General features: G+C 37.7%; 2 protein-coding genes and 1 non-coding gene across 3 annotated transcripts in view; all 3 read left to right on the forward strand.

The window, feature by feature from the left end:
• Positions 1-1,830: 1,830 nt before the first annotated feature.
• Positions 1,831-10,907, forward strand: ankrd16 (ankyrin repeat domain 16). Its single transcript, XM_033976229.2, has 7 exons — positions 1,831-2,253; positions 3,400-3,620; positions 4,077-4,119; positions 4,907-5,015; positions 7,277-7,438; positions 8,373-8,451; positions 10,117-10,907. Exons 1-7 carry the CDS (start codon positions 1,892-1,894, stop codon positions 10,266-10,268), a joined length of 1,128 nt encoding a protein of 375 aa, XP_033832120.1. The 5' UTR covers positions 1,831-1,891; the 3' UTR covers positions 10,269-10,907.
• trnay-gua (transfer RNA tyrosine (anticodon GUA)) lies at positions 2,338-2,423 on the forward strand. Its single transcript is given in 2 exon segments — positions 2,338-2,374; positions 2,388-2,423. It is a non-coding gene; the product is annotated as a tRNA-Tyr (tRNA).
• A 1,815-nt stretch (positions 10,908-12,722) lies between the features above and the next one.
• gdi2 (GDP dissociation inhibitor 2) overlaps positions 12,723-18,800 on the forward strand; it is a 29,063-nt gene continuing 22,985 nt past the window's right edge. The window contains exon 1 of the mRNA XM_033976219.2: positions 12,723-12,896. Within this exon, the coding sequence (XP_033832110.1) occupies positions 12,852-12,896 (45 nt within the window). The 5' untranslated portion in view covers positions 12,723-12,851. The remainder of the gene's footprint in view (positions 12,897-18,800) is intronic.

Below are 18,800 nucleotides of genomic sequence, written 5' to 3' on the forward strand. Positions count from 1 at the left end.
GTACTCTCCCTCGTCATGTGTGTCCTCCCTCTCGCTTTAGCAATCCCCTCTCTCTTTCTCTGTTCCTTGTATCCCTCACTCCCCTTCCCCCCTGTTTAGCCAACCCCTTTTCCTCTCGACCCCTCTTTTATGTCTCTTTCTTTCTCCTGTTTCCCATTCCCTCTCCTCCTCTCTGTCTCCTCACTCTCTTCTCTCTCCTCTCTCTCTTCTATCCCCCTTCTCTTTCTCCTCCCCCTCTCTCTTCTCTTTTTCCCCCTTTCTCCCTCCTTCTCCCTCTATCCCTGTCTTTTGTGCCTCTCTATTACGCCTCTTTCTGTCTTCTCCTTCTTTTCTCTCTTCTTTCTCCTCCATCTCATCTCTCTCCTGCCTCTCTTCTCTTTCCCCTCTTCTGTCTCTCTTTCCTCCCTCTCATCTCTCACCCCTCTCTTCTTTTTCTCCTTCTCTCTCTCTCTCCTCTTTCCCATCTCTTTCTCCTCCTGCTCTTCTCTCTCTCTCTTCTCTTTCTTCTCTCTCTCTCCTCCCTCTCCAGATGTGACCAGATGTGTTTAATGAGCACACGTTGTTCCAAACCACACACTGTGTAATATTAATGTAGCATGAATGCTTCAATAGAAAATGTGATAATGACATGACAGTTTTAGAACTTTTGCTTCAGGGCCACCGTACAAATCAGACAGAGCTGGTAGCCCACATAAAAAAATACTTGAGAAACTTTAAACATACTATTTATAAATACAAAACAGCCTACAGTGCAGTGCAGACAAAGATGGCCACATTGTATATATTTTTATTGTATATATAGTTTAAAAATGGTTAAAGTCCAGTATTACACAAAATGGTTTCTTGTAAGCTTTTTGCCATGTTAGAATGTTGTAACCTCATCAAAAACATACCTGGAGTTGTGTTTTGTTTCATTCACACATGTTTCAGTAACCCTTTATTATATGCTCTGTTCCACCTTGTGATGTCATGGGGCAGGTGTTTTCAAGTTAATAGCTCCTTTTACCTTTTGTTCAGTAGAGATTTGGAATTCCAGAGCTGAAATTATACAAATGATTCTAGTGAAGGTGCATGAAGTTTAAAAACATAGTGGAGCACTTCCTGTATTACCACATGACATCACAAGGTGGAACAGGGTGTTTCATTATGAGAGAAGAACTCAGCGTAATATAAGCAGGGTTTGTGTGTTAAACATGTGTGAATGAAACAAAACACAACTCCTGGTATGTCTGTGATAAAAGAAACAACAAACAGAAATCAGAGAATGGCGTAATATCGACACTTTAATATACCAGCGTTGGAGACTAATGTACAGTAGGCTACATGCAGATCAAACGTTGCAATATAATCTCTTACAAACATCATCTTAAGTATGCTAGTTTGTACATTACAGAATAGCTAATTTAATTTAGAGTAAATTACATTGGTTAATTCTACTAGGTCTACATTCTTTCGTAAAAACATAAAAATCATCCTCTGGGATCGGTCAAAGGGCGAAACTACGAATAAAACTACATTCCCCATGAGCGTCAAAAACAGTTGGACAACCCAAAATCTTCCCTTTGCCACATTCGTTAGGCGTAATGGCCTTAAATACAACTTCAATGTAAATACAACTTCAATTGTAAGTTATAATATCTTGACGTTAGGCAAGATATTATAACTGACAATTTCTTACGACGTTACAAAAATAAACGGGCTACAATGAATTGAAACTTTTTTTGCTGTGGATTGTCGACGCATGCTTAGTTTTTGGTTGGCCATCTTGACGTTGCGTCAAATGAAACCATACGTGAACACTCAGCTAAAAGCACGTTCTGCTTTACGCCCAGACGCTTTAAAACTGTCACGCATTAATTCCGCAAAATACATCACCGATTTTAACTTAAAAATGGACGAAATCGTGTTGAAATCACTGGTAAAGCTGACTCAAGAAGGAGATCTCGTTTCTTTGGATAAATATATGAACTCAATGGTCAGCGGATCGGTTCAGACCGATTTGAATAGATCCATGGTTCAGACTGTGATTAACAAACACTTCGGAAGATCTGGGGACACTTTGATGCATTACGCAGCGAGACACGGACATTTACACATCGTTAAATATCTTCATAAACTGGGACTGCACGTGGAAGTTTATAATAATGACTACAAGAGACCACTCCACGAAGCTGCGTCAATGGGCCACCTCGAATGCGTGACATATTTGCTTGAAAATGGAGCTAAAGTGAATAGTTTGAAGAAAGCGGACTGGTAATACAAATTTAATCAAAATCTAAACATGTAGCGCCTTCTGCTGGATATAAAAGCATACTGCTGAGCATCTAGCATTAGCTCCCTTCGATAGCTCAGTTGGTAGAGCGGAGGACTGTAGCGGTTATGCGGGAATCCTTAGGTCGCTGGTTCGAATCCGGCTCGAAGGAGCGTTCTTTTTACGTTGGAATGACCGAAGTAGTGTAATTTTATAATTTGTTCCACAATATTTATTGAGAAGAAGGGCAGGAGATGTAAATGTTTAGCTGTGAAACGAAACGTATGAAACAATGGTACGTGGGCTCCATCTTGTGGTCTATTAACTAACTACCGCTTAAAATACATTTTAATGTCTGGTTAATCAGACAAATGACAAAAAAATATTTGGGCTGTGTTTCACAAACCAAAGTAAAACTCAAAAATATTCCACGTTATTACAGAGGTATTAAACCTGATCAATCTGCAATCTGACAGTTACACAGCAAATTCCACCTTAGAATTCTGACCTGTCTCCAGCTCAAGTTAAACTATGAAGCTAAGTAACATCCTGCTCAGGTTCTGGAAGTCAGTTTTCCATTCATTGTTCCCATAGACTTTTCGGAAAATTCCAGATATTAAAGAGTTACACAAAATGTAAATGCACAAATGTTGAACAAACACAGTTTCTATTATTGACCCAAGAACTCACTGTATTACAACAAAAAATACATTTAAAAAATATTAAATTTAGTTGCCCCCATCTGAATGAAATATGATTGCCTATAGAAGGTTGTGATGTTATCGGAAACCCAAACAGCCTGTTCTGGAGTACATGTATAGACCAGATAACAATTATTTGATGACTATATTAGTTTAAGATTATTTCTATAATAGATTAGTTACAATTAGTCAATTGTTATAGCTTAGTTGTGAGTTGTGAGTTAACTGTGTGATCCTTTTTAGTACATTATAGTACATTTTCATATATGAAGATGCTGTTTATTACTTCTTACATAGTTGTTTTTGCATGAACTCATATGAGGTTGTGTAGTGCAGATTAGGTCAGATTCATATTCATACTAATCATAGAAATATAAAAAACATTTAGAGATTTTACCAATCCTTAGTGAGATGAAGTCCTGTCTGATCTCATGTCTTGTGCTGCAGGACCCCTCTAATGATGGCGTGCACCCGTAGAAACCTCTCTGTGATTGATCAGCTCCTAGCTCATGGGGCTGACCTGGGTCTGAAAAACAAAGACGGCTGGAGTGCGTTCCATGTGGCCACCAGAGAGGGCAGCGCTGAGGTGGTGCTGCTGCTGCTACAACACTCAGAGCAGGTGTGGAGGACAGAGAGCAAGACTGGACGCACACCACTGCACACGGCAGGTACAGTTTAATATGGTCACAAATTTAATCTGGCAAATTACATGGGATTCTTGGATTAGTTCATCAGAAAACTGTACACAGCAACTTGACAAACCTGGTGTGATGTGAATTTCATCAGAGGGATGCATGCTGGTTGTGTTGTGTTAGTGCTCTGAAGGGGGAGTAAGTTAGCACAGAGAGCAATGGGCGGGGTAAAAATGAAAGCAAAACTTATAAAACATATTAATAGGTTATTATGGGTGAATATAGCATTTTCAAAACAAAAGGTAACATAGTGATCTAAATATGTTGTGTGTTACAGTTAATACTCCATAGAAGTAAAATACCCCCTCTTTAATACCTTGTAGAAGTAAAATACCCACTCTTTAATAATCCATGGAATTAAAATATCCCCTCTTTAAATCGTGTTACAGATGTAGTATAATGTTCATCTGGGTAATGTGCCTTTCTTTACAGCTATGCACGGATGTGAAGAAGTGATCAAAATCTTGTTGGAAAGGTAAGAGGAAGTGGGTTAAAGGAGCTGTCTGTAAACTGCCTCTTACAGTTTAACTAAAGTACTATAATCCCATCTGAACCTGTGTGTCCCGAGCCTTAACCTGCAGATAGGGGACACATACACGTGTGTCTCATTCTCAGTATAAGAACAGACCTCATGTGAAAGCTCAGAACTTTCAAAATTCACTCACTGAGCTGCAGAGGCTGCACTAGCACTGATTCATGATTGGCTGCAGGCACTAGGGTCTAGGTCAGGGGTGGGCATACTTTTTGACACATGGGCCACAATAGGTTCTAAAATTTGACAGAGGGCTAGGACCAGGATCTATATATATGTATATATTACATTAGAGATTTGGCCTGTAACATGTGTAACATGTAGCAAAGCATGAATATGCAAGACTCATTGTACAAATTGTTTTCCAAATGTATTAATTAAATTAAGAACAAATTTATTACATTTCAGTTAAATAAACACAGCAGAAAAACTGGATCATGGATGGATCAGACATTGGGTTTAAACCAACTGGATTTCAGCATTGAAATTATAACATAAACAGTTTTTCCATCATGATTTTGTGATTAAGAATAAATCAGTATTAGAACTGTTATAAGTAAAAGTTATATTAGATTTGATATTAGATGTTTACCTCATATCTGGGGACACTGGTGAAGTTTATGGAATTTAAAATCAAACTCTTACAGAGTTTCATTAATTTAAAGTCACAGTATCTGTCATTATTTTAAATCCTCCCATGTTTGTTAGTTTTATATGTTCTTTGTTCCAGATGTGAGTACAGACCAGACCAGAGGGACAGCTGTGGGGTCACTCCGCTCATGGATGCACTGAGGAATGGACACCTCTCAGTGGCTAGACTACTTTTAGAGAAGCACCAGGTAGAACCAACTGCTTTACAAATATTGAAAACATATTGAAAACATGTCCTATTGATACTTTGCCGCTGATGTCATCAACATTCCCTGGTGGTGTGATGCTAACTGTAGGCACTGCTCTGTCTGAGAATTTGTTACTTAATCTAGACTTTAATCTGAGCTTTGTTTTAACACAATCTGTCTAGAAAGAACTGACTCAGCTGAACTACAACAGGTGTACTGATTTGTGCTGTTAAAGAAGTCCCTCTCAAATAGCATTACAGTCACAAATTAGCTAGCATTAGCCAACAGTTTTTCAGTTAGCCACTCAAATTTTTGTTGAAACTCAAACTCCTAAAGAGGACCATGAACGCACGTATTGACCACAGGCTCCTGAAAATGTGCTCTTTACATCCATTTTGTTTGTTTTTTTAAATTGAGTTTTCAGATTATTTTAAAACTTTTTTCACAGTGTTTGCTAAATAATGTGTGCACTGTGTCTGAATGTTAACTGCGGAACATTCCACCATTAGAGATACATGCAGAACATCCCCAGTGTGACGTCACGGTATCTGATGGTTGTGTTCACATGACATCACAACATTCTATTCTAGAATTGGTATATTTTAAACTGAGTTGCAGGACAATAGTAATTTTATAGAAAATTTTAGGCTGAAATATTCTTGAATCTATTGTAGCATTATAAATTGTTTGGAAGTAACATTTACCGCTAGATGGAATTGGGGCATTTGTTTAATCTTCCCAGAACAAGCAGGCTCTATGAGGAAAAAGTGAAGCAGCTATTCAGCAGCTATTCAGTGTACATCTATAAATTATTTTGTATGTGTTTCTTTTTTACTTGTTTCTTTATTTGTCAGGGACCATGTACAAATTCATTAATCCTACAAAAGAAAAGATAATTTGTACCAGATTTAGCTATTGTTGCTTTTCATCTGCAGTCCCTGTGCAGGTGAACACAAAAAATATACAAAAATACACATTCATTCAGTTCAGCATTAACATTAGCAGTAAAATATAATAAAATGTCCCCATGTCTAATACATCATGTTTCCTACAGTCCAAACAGATATTAAAAATCATAGTTTTTACAGTGAATACAGAACAGTACGAATTAACTAGACAGATGCCAACACAGGTGATGATCCAAATTGTACTAATTTCTAGTAAAATTAGTAGTTGTCTATAGACAATTTCAGACTGTCTGGAGCTGATTTCACTGTCTGACAGTTTTTAAAAAAAAGTCTGCTTCACTTTAGCCTGTTGTGAGTCAAAACTCTCATGTCAAGGGGCTTTTAAAAAAAATAGTGGCTAGATTAATTGATTACCAAAATCATATATTTGCAGCCATATTCTAAACTGTGCATCTGCCCCAAAATGAATGCATGTGGATATTAATAATTGGCTAAAGGGTTTGAGAGAGGTAGGAACGAGGTAGACAGACTTAAATGGAAATCAGACTGCTATTTGCACTTTTTATCGTATCGGCTATTGGCCATAAATCTCCCTGAAAGGTCGATATTTGGTTTGTGCTCATCAACTGCCTTAAAATATGTATAAAGCTTCATTTGAACCCTCAAGTCCAAAAAGGGTACCGCACAAAATCTCTTATCCAATTGAAACAGGGTTGTGGGTGAGTTTGTAATAAATTATTCTAACACTTTGTGGGAGATAATCTAAATTTGCCCAACATATCAGCCCAAAAAATATTGGCAGAGCGTATCGGCCATTGCTTTCTCACACAGTATTATACATCGGCCATGAAAAAACCCACATCAGTCGATCTTTAATTAGTTGTCTGAAAGCTCAGGGCTAATCAACCCTGACGTATGTAATAACCACAAGACCTATAATTTTATTTAAAATCTGGTTCTGAAACTTCAAAAACAGCAAAGTTATTGAAACATTAAACTGATTCTTGTATTTAAAATTTGCTTTTTGTGCTTAAAACAACCATGCTATGTATATTAGTTAGCACATAGCTGGTTATCCTCCGCGATGCTTTTGAACTCTCAATATTGAAAAGTCAAATCATTTGAAATTTACTTCCTGAATGAGAGTGGACTTTGAAGTGGGCGGGACTGTTGAGTTCCCTACTACTTCCTCCTTCTGTGATAATCAGGTACTGCAGCTTTAATTACTTTGAAACTGTAATTGTGGTGATTTTGTAATTACAACACAAACTCCAGTGTTTATTTGATTTGAATTGTTAAATAGTACTCATACTATTTTTTTCTTATATTGTATATTGTTCCTCTTTCCCATAGGCGTGTCCAACAGCAGTGGACAGACTGGGAGCTCAGCCTCTGCACCAGGTGGCAGTAACGGGAGAGAATGACGCTTTGAGATTTTTAGTGAAGGAGTTGAAAGTGAATGTAAATGAGAGCGCCACCAGCCTCCAGCTCATGCCATTACACTACGCTGCTAAGGTTGGTCCTCTCACAGTTTTAAATGCATCAACATTGATAAAAAAGACTGTATAGGTGCACAACACAACTTTGTTGATGGAAAGTCCACCACATGCTTGTCTCCATGGGGCTATCATTGCCTTGTCTGGAATATTCCGCATTATGGCATTAGCTGTCAAAAACATGCATTCTTACTGTGAGCTGGGTTGCCTCTCCGCAGACCTTGGTTTATTGGCGCTTCCTGCTTGTCTCTATGGAGGTAGATAAGTGTAATGTCATACTGTGTAGCATTCCAGACAAAGCAAAAACATCTTCATGGAGACAAGCAAGTGGCGGACCCTTATCAGAAAATTTACATATTGCAGCTTTAGGATAAAAATAGATTTACGAGTCTCTGTTTACGCTGAACTTTAAAACAAGTATTAGTATTGATCCTAAAAAGCATAGACTGTATAGAGTAAAATACTTTAAAACAAGTATTAGTATTGATCCTAAAAAGCATAGACTGTGACGTTACCCATAGCGTTCGGGTCCAGCCAAATGAAGCTCATCAAAGCTAGCAGTTTTACAGGCAAATTTAGAATTCCGACCGTGAGTATCATAGCAATCATAGAGCCAATCCAGAGTGAGGCTTCCTGCTAAACCAGCCCAGACCGCTGGTTTAGCAGGAAGCTGGTGCTTAGCAACGCTGTCAATCGAACCTGTTGCTCATGCTAGTGGGAGCGACCTTGGAGAAAGAAGATGCCTGATATGTCTGTTATTAATGTTTATATTTTGCACACAATAGAGAAAAAAAAACAAAAAACAAAAAACACAGCATGCCTATAATCACTTCTTGTTTGGAATACAGCACCAGCAAGTTAGCTATGTCCATTTTTATATAAAGTTATATGTCAGTGCATTTTCAAAAGTTAAATATATCTGCTGATAGTTGTATACTGTTGTATGTTCTTAGGAAGGCCACGTCTCCACTATACTAACACTGAAAGAGTTAGGAGCTGATCTCCAAATACAAGACGCCAAGGGAAGAACTGGTAAGATTTCACTTTACAATCAAATCAAAAAGTATTTTTACATGAAGTTGTGATTAGGCGTGGGTTCTATCAAAGGTACTGCTTGTACACTATTGAAAACTAGAATAAAGCTCAACATTTTCTCTGTCTTTGCGCAGTGTTGGGAAGTAACCAAAAATACATGAATACTTATTTTGAAGGGACGAATGACTGTAAAAGAATATACAGTGGCTTGCAAAAGTATTCAGCACCTGGAACTTTCTCACATATTGTCACGTCACAACCACAAATTTAAATACATTTTCTTACCATTTTATGTGAATGAGCAACACAAAATGGCACATAAGTGTGAAGTGAAAGGAATTATTATTCACAAGATTTCCTAATTTTTTATAAATAAAAAACTTAAAAGCGCAGCGTGCAAAAGTATTCAGCCCCCTTTTTCTTAAAATGCAACCATTTGCTTTCAGAAGTTGCCTGATGATTTTGGAAAGATTGAATGTTGACCTAATGACTAAAAAGAGTCCACCTGTGTGTAATCTTTTCTCAGTATAAATGCAGTTGTGCTGTGAAGGCCACAGAAGTTTGTTAAGAGAGAGTTGGGGAGCAAACCACAAAATGAAGTCAAAGGAGCACACCAAACAGGTCAAAGAAAAAGTTATGGTGAAGTTTAAAGAGGGGCTTGGATCTAAAAAGATTTCCCAAGTGTTGAACATCTGCAAACCTACCCAGACATGGCTGTCCACCAAAACTTACAGAATGAACAAGAAGAGCACTCATCAGAGATGCAGCCACGAGATCCACAGATCAGGTGGGGGAATCTGTTCACAAGACAACTATAAGTTGTTCACTACACAAATCTGGACTTTATAGAAGAGTGGCAAGAAGAAAGCCATTATTGAAAACCATCCATAAGAAGTCTCCTTTACAGTTCACTAAACACTTTTGTAGCACTTTTTAATCTGGAAATGATGTATAATTTTCTTTCTAATTCACACTTATGTGCCATTTTGTGTTATTTATTCACATAAAATGCAAATTTAAAAATATTTACATTTGTAGTTGACTTGACAAACTTTGAAAGAGCTCTAGGGGGATGAATACTTTTGCAAGCTACTGTTGTTATTCTTTCTTTCTTCCTTTGGTGGTGTCATAGACTGTATATATAAATAGATATAGTGAACCTGCTAGCTGCCGCGTTCCAAACAGGAAGTGAGCATGGGTGCGCTTCTGGCTCTATCGATTCTCGCTTCAATTCTCTTTACATGCTTAAATGCTGCTGTCAGGCTTGTCATTTTGATCTTAAAATGTTCGTATTAACCCCCTCTACATGATCCTGAGATTTTTATTTCATTATTTTGGTCGTAAATCAAGATATGAACATTAATAACAAACAAATCAGGAGCCTTCTTTACCCAAGGTTGCTCCCACAGGTTTGATTGACAGCATTACTAAGCGCTCGCTCCCTGCTAAACCGGCAGTGTGGGAGCAGTAAGGGGTGTTAGGGTGTATATAGTACTCTGGAACTAAACTCTTTCATAGTATTATTCCCGACACTGTCCATGTGTTAAGGCATCCTAACAGCTGCCTAACAATAAGTGTTTTAAATAAATGTTTTTGTCATTTTCTTTATTAATAGTGTATTTCAGCAATATTGGCTCATTCCCTCTGATTTCTCTGAATTAGCTCTTCACATGGCGTCCATTGGTCAACACGCTGAAGCAGTGACCACTCTCCTCCAGCTTGGCCTGAAAAACTCTCCAGATTCTTCTGGGACAACTCCACAACAAATCGCCAAGAAACCAGCCGTGGTCCAGGCATTTCATGCGGGTTTATAGGAGAGCACTAGGGCTGTAATGAATTCATTAGTTGACTTGGCATGAGGCGTGGGGTTAGCAAAGCTCTCAAAACTATTATCAGACCAAATATGACCAAAACCACAAGCACATATAAAAATCACCATTTGGTACAGTGTAACAGTACTTTTACTTGAGTAATAAATTGTACAGTGTAACAGTACTCGTACTTGAGTAAAAGTTGTGGTACCTCTTCCAAGTCTAGTGAGTGGCTTGAGCTTTATATTGACAATATGAAATGATTTGAACATTTGTGTATCTTGCAGCTCCTTCAGATATGATTTAGTTTGGCTCATCTTTGTATCTCTTTGAAAATACCACATTTTGTGACTTATTTCATATTTTGTCACATTCACCAAAATAAAACATAAATCAGATGTTACGTCCCAACAGTTAATCTTTAATTTGCTTTTACTTGAGTAGGACTTTTCCCAAATACTTTTTTTAAAATTCGAATAATTTCTTGGACCACTAAAATTTTTGGCTACTCTACGACCTCTGGAGCTGACACTATTTGAAATGAAGAGATGGTTATTTTATCATTTTGGTTTGATCAGCAAAATAAATGCAATGCCCGTTATTAAAATATTTCTAATTGCAGAAATCTAGTTCTTGAGCAGAGCCAAACCTGTTGTAACTAATAAAATAAATCCAGATTTGTGGCTCATTTAACCAATTTAGTTTAAAATAGTTGGGTTAAAATCTGGCTATAAGATCACCTGGGAGGAGCTCAGAGTAGAGCCACTGCTGCCTCTCTACAAGTCACTAAACACTTGTCCACTTTGGTCCGGATTGGATCCAGTGGTGGAATATAATCTAAAAAACATAAAGTAGTGTACTTAATTAAAGTACAGATACCTAAAATTTGTACTTAAGTAGATTTCAAAGTGAATAATTTAGCTTACTACATTTAAGAGCAGGTATCTGTACTTTCAACTCCACTACAGGAAAGAAAAGTAAAAGTATTTTTATTATTGTCTGAGACCTTCTGAAAAGGCTGAGGGTTTGTTTTTAACATGTTCATAATTTGAGGAAACAAAAATACAAATAAAAATTGATAGAAACTATTGATTCACTTTCTGTTGAACAAAATTCAGCATAAATCTGTATCAGAATTGTATACATTTGAAGCTATATAAGACCTCGAAATACCTTTCATTTGTACTCATATTTTACATAAAAAAACTAAAAAAACTTTAACTTTTTTTGCTCTGGTATCTGTATTTTTACTTAAAAGGCCCATATTACATTATTTTCTGATTATAATGTTGTTTCCTCATCACAAACAGACCTGGAGTTGGGCTTTATTTCATTCACACATGTTTAACACACAAACCCTGCATATTTAGACTTTAGAGTTTTTCTCTCAAACAGAAAACACTCAGTGATGTCACTGTGTTTTTAAGCACCATACACCGTCACTAGAATCATTTTGATAATTTCAGCCCTGGAATTGCTAATCTGTGCTAAACAAAATGTAAACAGTAGCTGTTAACTTGAAAACTACTGTTTCATGACATTTGGCATTTTGAGCTTTGGGGATGTAGTTTAATAATGCAGCATTACTGAAACGTGTGTGAATGAACACAACTTCGGGTATGCTTTTTGATGTGGTATCAGTATTATGACATGGCTTTTCACTTAACCGGGGGCAAAAGCCAGATTTTCCTATCATTGCACTTTGCCATGAAATATATTAAATTTACAAATTTTGGACCTGATTCGACCCATTATGTGTTGTATTACCACAAAAATCAGCATTTTCATTATATAAATTTTATCTGCCTATTATTGGCCTATAGAACATTGTGATATCATCTGAAATCCAGCAATAAATGAATAAATACATGCTGTCCCACTGGCATCTGATATCTGTACATTGCAGTAGGATAACATTGTATCTCAGAATTGTTTTAATAGTCGCTAGTAAATACAGAGCAGAGGACGAAGGGGAAGGTGAAACAATTTTCACTTCTTCAAATTCTCTGAGCACACATGCCTTGAATCAGAATCAGAATCAGAATCAGAATCAGAAGACTTATTGCCATAGTCTGTGAACACAGTTCACAAACTAGGAACTTGCTTCGGTGAAAAAGTGCAACATAAACACACTGAATAAATACAAATACAAATAAGGGCATGCACAAAGTTAAAAAGATATGCTTAAAAAAAAATAATCAAGTGAAATACTTAAAGCGAGAAAATATATACAACAGCAGCATCAGAACAACAGTGCAAAGTGGCTTATTAAAGTGACCAGTATTATAAAGTGAATACAGGACAATACAGGATGACTCAAACATACATTAATCAATCAAAATACAACTCTGAGTAAGCTAATGAAATGATAACACTGTTAGAACACATTTAACAGCTCATTTAAGTAGATTTTGTATAATATGTCCCCTTTAAATGGCTGATCAAGTACACTGCAGCAGTGAGTGACAGCACGAAGCCCCGCCTCCCTCCTGCTCGGAATTGCGGCCCTTCATTCACCCAGAGCGCTCCGGTTTCTGTCTCTTTCCGCCAAATCTCCTCCAAAAACTTACCTCAACAGCCACCAAAATGAATGAAGAGTACGACGTGATTGTTCTGGGCACCGGGCTCACGGTAAGAGACGCACGAAAAGAGTCATTTTGAGACGGGGAAGTGAAGCGCAACCTGTTGGTGCCAGCGCGTTTCTCCTGGGCCTAATAACGGCGGCTATGTAGCTAGCTTAGTATTAGCTGTTAGCCACTTTTCCCATAGCGGATAATGGAAACTGTTAGCATTTGTTAGCTTCTCTAAACATTTACACAAACTCACGCCCTTTCGTTTAAGATGACTTGTGAGTATTCCAGTTTGTCATTACGTAATACACGATAAGTATTCCACGTGAATGAAGTAATTCAACGAGCATTTTTAATCGCTGACAACATTTTTAATTCTTGTCTTGAGAGTAAAACAGATTAAACATGATTAGCCTTAGCCGACCTAAGTATGCAGCCAGCCGGACTGTACCAACGAGGCGAGACTTTTAGTTGTTTTAGCTTGAGTTGATTTAATTTGGAACAATATCCTGATGTTAAACGGTCCCATAACCTTTTGGAGAGTCGCGAAAAACTGGGTGTAACTTGCATACTTTTAGAGAACACAAGATTTCTTCCTGTTACGATTCGTTGGAAATTGTATCCAGCACAGTTCAGTGTGTCTTTTGAAGCCAGTGGCGATGATCAGTTCTTGTCTAAATTCTAGTTACTTGTTAAGTCTAAGAGTTGTAAAAGTTGTATTTTAGTAACCTAAGTTGCATAATAAAAGTGTCTCTACGTAGCTTTACTACATGTCCGGTGTGTATTCGAACAGGTTTGTCGGTAGTGCGTCGTCGTAGTTGTATTTTGATAATCGTAATCGCTATCTGGACTACACACACTCTAAAACGCATACCTAAAGACCAGTGTGGAACTTTCTGGAGGTGGAAAGCTAACTGCATGATACCGTAGAAATGGAAAGTTAAAACCATACTTCAGAACCCCATGGAGATGGATCAGTTTTATGTTGTACTGTGGAATATTATAGCCAAAAGAAGGCCAAATAATTGTAAGGGTTGTGGAGATGCAAACCCCCTCATAAGGACACATGTTTTTAGTGCATTAAATACACCCATAATGACAACAAAACAAAACATTGATTTGCGTCAATAATCCTATTTATTTGTAAATATTCTCTCTCTAAAAGCCTCTTCAGCCTCTAAATTTAACCTTTTTATTTGGTTGATAATGCATTTAAAAAGTCTCAATTTGCTTATATTTGCTCAAGCGGGTTATAGCTAGACCTGTCACAGTAACACATCTTGTGATAAAATTGCTGAAGTAAATATAGACTATAAACGATAATATTGCAACATTGGCCTCAGAAACCATTATAAATGTTGAATGTTGTTATAAAATACAAACTGGAATAAATAAACCATAGAATGAAACCGCTTTAGTACTTACTGTGTCTATAATGAGTTATAGTCAAGTTATGTATTTGACCCTCAGCAGCTCAAATCTCATCATATAACAGAAAAATAGCCAAAAAATACCCACTGGTACAAAGAAAGTTCCCATGATAAACATTGACCCTCAAAAATGGCTGTTCCATCTCTCCATTATTTGGCCTATTTAAATACAGATTCATTCAGACTGGCTTCAGCACTGAGTAATGCAGTGACACTTACCATGTACCATTAGTTTCATTTCATTGTTTAAGGTTTTTGGATGTTTTTGGATGCTGGTTTTATTAGAAAACATCATAGACCATATAAAGAAGTGGACTAAGTGACTGTGACATCACTCATAGCATTCGACTCCAGTCAAATGAAGCTCATCGAGGCTAGCAATTATAGGGGCCAATTTGGAGCCAAGTTCTATACTAGGAATTCTGACCGTGAGTATCGTAGTAACCAAATATGGAGCACGGTTGTTGATGGAAACGCCCCTTCCCGCCCACACTTCTGGTTTAATAGGGAGCAGGCGCTTAGCTACCCTGTCAATCAAACCTGTTGCTAACGCTAGCGGGAGCAACCTTGGGGAAAGAAGGTGCCTTATTTGTCTGGGATAGTACAAACACTTCAAGACCAAAATGGCGATGCTCACTGCAGCAGTTACAGAGAGAGGGGTGATAGTTTTTCAATGTAAAGTGAAGTCAATGGAGCCGGAAGCATGCCCATGCTCACTTTCTATTTGGACGAGGTGACTAGCAGGTTAGCTCTGTCCATTTATATATAAAGTCTATGGAAAGCACTGTGGAGTGTTATAAAGGGTTCTATAAATAAAGATTGATTATTGTGACCAGCAGTAGTAGTTTCTACTACTTCTCAATACGTCTTTGTACTATGAAACAGGAAGTGTAATTGTGACATTAGTTGGGTTGTTTTTAGTCAGTTTATTTATACGAGCCCAGACAGAGAGTGACATCAGTGCTGTAGAGCAGTGGTGACGGACATTTGGGTATCGTGTTTCCAGACTGTGTGTATACAGCACCAGGACTGTGTGCCTTTAGTTGATTAATCATTTTATCGCTTATTAATGATGATATAGTATCAAAATATTGTGACATCATTAGGCCTAGTTAGTGAGTATTTTCCCTAATAACTAGTTAGGCCAGTTAACAGTAATACTTGTGGCATACAATAAATGTGCAAACATTTAGAATTGACAAAAAGACTGAAATCTGAACTGATAAACTAATACATGAGTCCCAGGCATTTCAGAACATGTTTGTGCAGGTCTAAACTACAGGGTTAGTAGTTTTTATGCAGAATAAGACCCCATAGAGACACTGGGAGGGTATCACACAGACACACACAGTCTTTGGGTTTAGGGCGGACTAAGCTCAGCGCGGGGTGTGGCTCTACTCAAAACTGAAGAATTGAAAATATTTGTCACTGTCACTTACACTCAACAGATTTAGTAAGACGAAAGATTAGTTCCTATGAATTATGATTATAATTGATTTACAAGGATTTCTGTGTAACAGCAGCAGAAAGGAAGAGTGAGCTGAAGATATGATATTTTTTGCTATTTATCTGTAAAAAGTCAGAAGTCAAAAACTTATATATATATATATATATATATATACACACACACAGATTAAACTTGTGAATCATTACATTCTACTAGTTGTACCTCCCCCCCAGGCCTTGATGAGATCACAATATTCTATAGGCCAGTAATATTTAATACAAATGGGTGCAGCTAAATTGAATCTTGTTCAAATGCAGATTTGTGTTGTAAAACAGTGAGTTCCAGGGTCTTGTCACTAATGGAAATGATCAGGTTCAACATTTGTGAATTTTTTTGAATATTTCATGGTAAAGTAAATGTAATCAATAGGAAAGATCTGGCTCTTTGGTGAGAGGATGTACAAGAGAAGGTTAGGTGGAGCAGAGAGGGCAGAGAAGAATGTCAGGTGGAGCAGAGGAGCAGGTTACATGGAACATCCCGTTGCAAAGGATGCAGAGGATGCAGAGGATAGGGTCAGACTGAGCAGAGGAGAAGGTCAGACACAGGGAGGACATGTAAACTCTACACAGAAAGGCACCAGTTTGTCCAGGTATCGAACCAGAGACCTTGTTACGTAGCAAGTTCTGAGCCACATATTTCCCTGTACTTTGCCTCCTCTTCAGTGTGATCATGTGCTCCTCATTCTGATGTGCGATTATAAACTTGTTAACTGTTAAAAATTAACTGTGCCTCAGCTGCTTTATATTGACTCCATTAAACGGCTGAGCTTCCTCTGTCATAAAAAAAAAAAAAATTACAAATATAATGCCTAAATTATAAACTATTATATATCACATTTCGGATTTAATTTCCATAATGTTTGTATACTGTGATCAGGATATTTTACATTTAAAGTGAGAATATAATGCTTTCTGGAGCTTTTTCCCCTGTTATGAGAAACATGTCCGGAGAGGTTTTAGATGTTATCCATAATTTTTTAGTATTTTAGTGATCTCTCCCGGCCCCTATTTGACCCCTCGTTACGGTTAGCAGTACGAGCCTGTACAAAGCTCTGCCCACAATCCTACGTCACCCATGCTCCCACATGAGAATGCTCCATAAATATACAAAAACATGATATAAAACTGTACTCCGCAACTTGACAAACCTGATGTGATGTGCAGTATTTTAATTTTGTGTTGTGATAGCACTGTAAAAGGGGGAGTGACTTAGCGCAGAGAGGGGAGACTCGGACCATCCAAAACAAAGTGAAATGTTTAAAACATGTTAATACGTTGTTTTGGGAGAATAGATTACACTGTTACCTTTTTATTGTTTTGAAAATGTTGTAAATATGTTAAAAAAACCCAAAAAACTCTTTAATACCCCATAAAAGTAAAATGCCCCCTCTTTATTACCCCATAGAAGTAAAATACCCCCTCTTTAAGGCCCATAGAAGTAAAATACCCTCTCTTTAAATAATGCGTAATTTAGGACTTTATCAAATGCATAAAAAAAATAAAAATAAAAATGAAATACTTTGTTTTTATAAATACGATTCTCTTCAAAGTTCACATTATAAACCAGAAGAATTAACAAAAAGACTGAAATCTGAACCGACAAACTAGTAAGAGTCACATTTCAGAACAGGTTTGTACAGATCTAAACTGTAAGGGTTAGCAGGGAGGGCACCTGGCACACAGGGAGGGCACCTGACACACAGGGAGGGCACCTGACACACAGGTAGGGCACCTGACACACAGGTAGGGCACCTGACACACAGGTAGGGCACCTGGCACACAGGTAGGGCACCTGGCACACAGGTAGGGCACCTGGCACACAGGGAGGGCACCTGGCACACAGGGAGGGCACCTGGCACACAGGGAGGGCACCTGGCACACAGGTAGGGCACCTGGCACACAGGGAGGGCACCTGGCACACAGGGAGGGCACCTGGCACACAGGGAGGGCACCTGGCACACAGGAACATTTCAGAACATGTTTGTACATGTAATTTACAGGGTTAGCAGCTTTTATGCAGAATGACAGGATATTTAGTTTTTTGTGGAGAAAGTATGGTAGTTGTCTATTCAAATTGCGATTTTGATTATGATTAATCTAATTAATTAACCAGCCCTGTAGGAGTCAAGGCCATTTCAAGTCTGTACCTGGTTTTTACTGTCTTAAAACATGAAAAACATAAATGGTTTATTTTAAATTGTTTCCAGCAGTCCGAAGTTGTGAAGCTGAGACACGGTTATCCTCACTACAACTAGCATGCTAACAGTACAACAGCATTACTTCCTGGTTTGCAGATGATACAAACACTTGTTAATTGTGGTCAAAATGAGGCCTCTGTGTGCTGTCTGCATCCAAGAGCTGCTTTTGCTCTTCAGCTGTACTGTAGCAGAACTATGATTTGATATGACTCCCAAGTGACTCAGACATTGTTTACTCTGTTAGCTAATAAAATATCTGCTCCTCACTGTTGGATGCAGCTGCAGTAAAACCAGTTTCTAAATCCACACGTCACATGAGCCAGCTCTAATCGTATTAAAGACTTTTGGCTTTGAGGGAATTCAATCACATTTTTGCTCCAAATATTCAACTCAGAATAGTTTAAAAGGGGCTCAGCTCAACAAAATCTCCTGTCTGATTCTGCCTAAAAGCTACTAACCCTGTACTTTAGATCTGTACAAACATTCTGAAATGTGATTCTTTTATTAGTTTATCAGTTAATATTTCAGTCTTTTTGTCAATTCATCTAGATGTGTTTAATTGCAATTAAATTGTGAACTTTCAACAGAATCTGATAAAACTTAAATTACAAATATAGATATTTTACCCGAATCAAATTAAGGTGGTTCTAACCAAGACGAGTAGGCATGTGCAATATATCAGCTCCAGCATCGTTATCTGCCAATTCCAAATCGATATTATATAGTTATTTTTGGCTCTGCCTCAGATACCTAAATATTGGTATCTGCAAATATTGATATTGGTTATTGACTACAGCAGCAGGCCAAAGCCATCTGTCTGGGAAAAAACTG

The sequence above is a fragment of the Periophthalmus magnuspinnatus genome, chromosome 12 (genome assembly GCF_009829125.3).
Source record: "Periophthalmus magnuspinnatus isolate fPerMag1 chromosome 12, fPerMag1.2.pri, whole genome shotgun sequence".
Taxonomy (NCBI): Eukaryota; Metazoa; Chordata; class Actinopteri; order Gobiiformes; family Gobiidae; genus Periophthalmus; species Periophthalmus magnuspinnatus.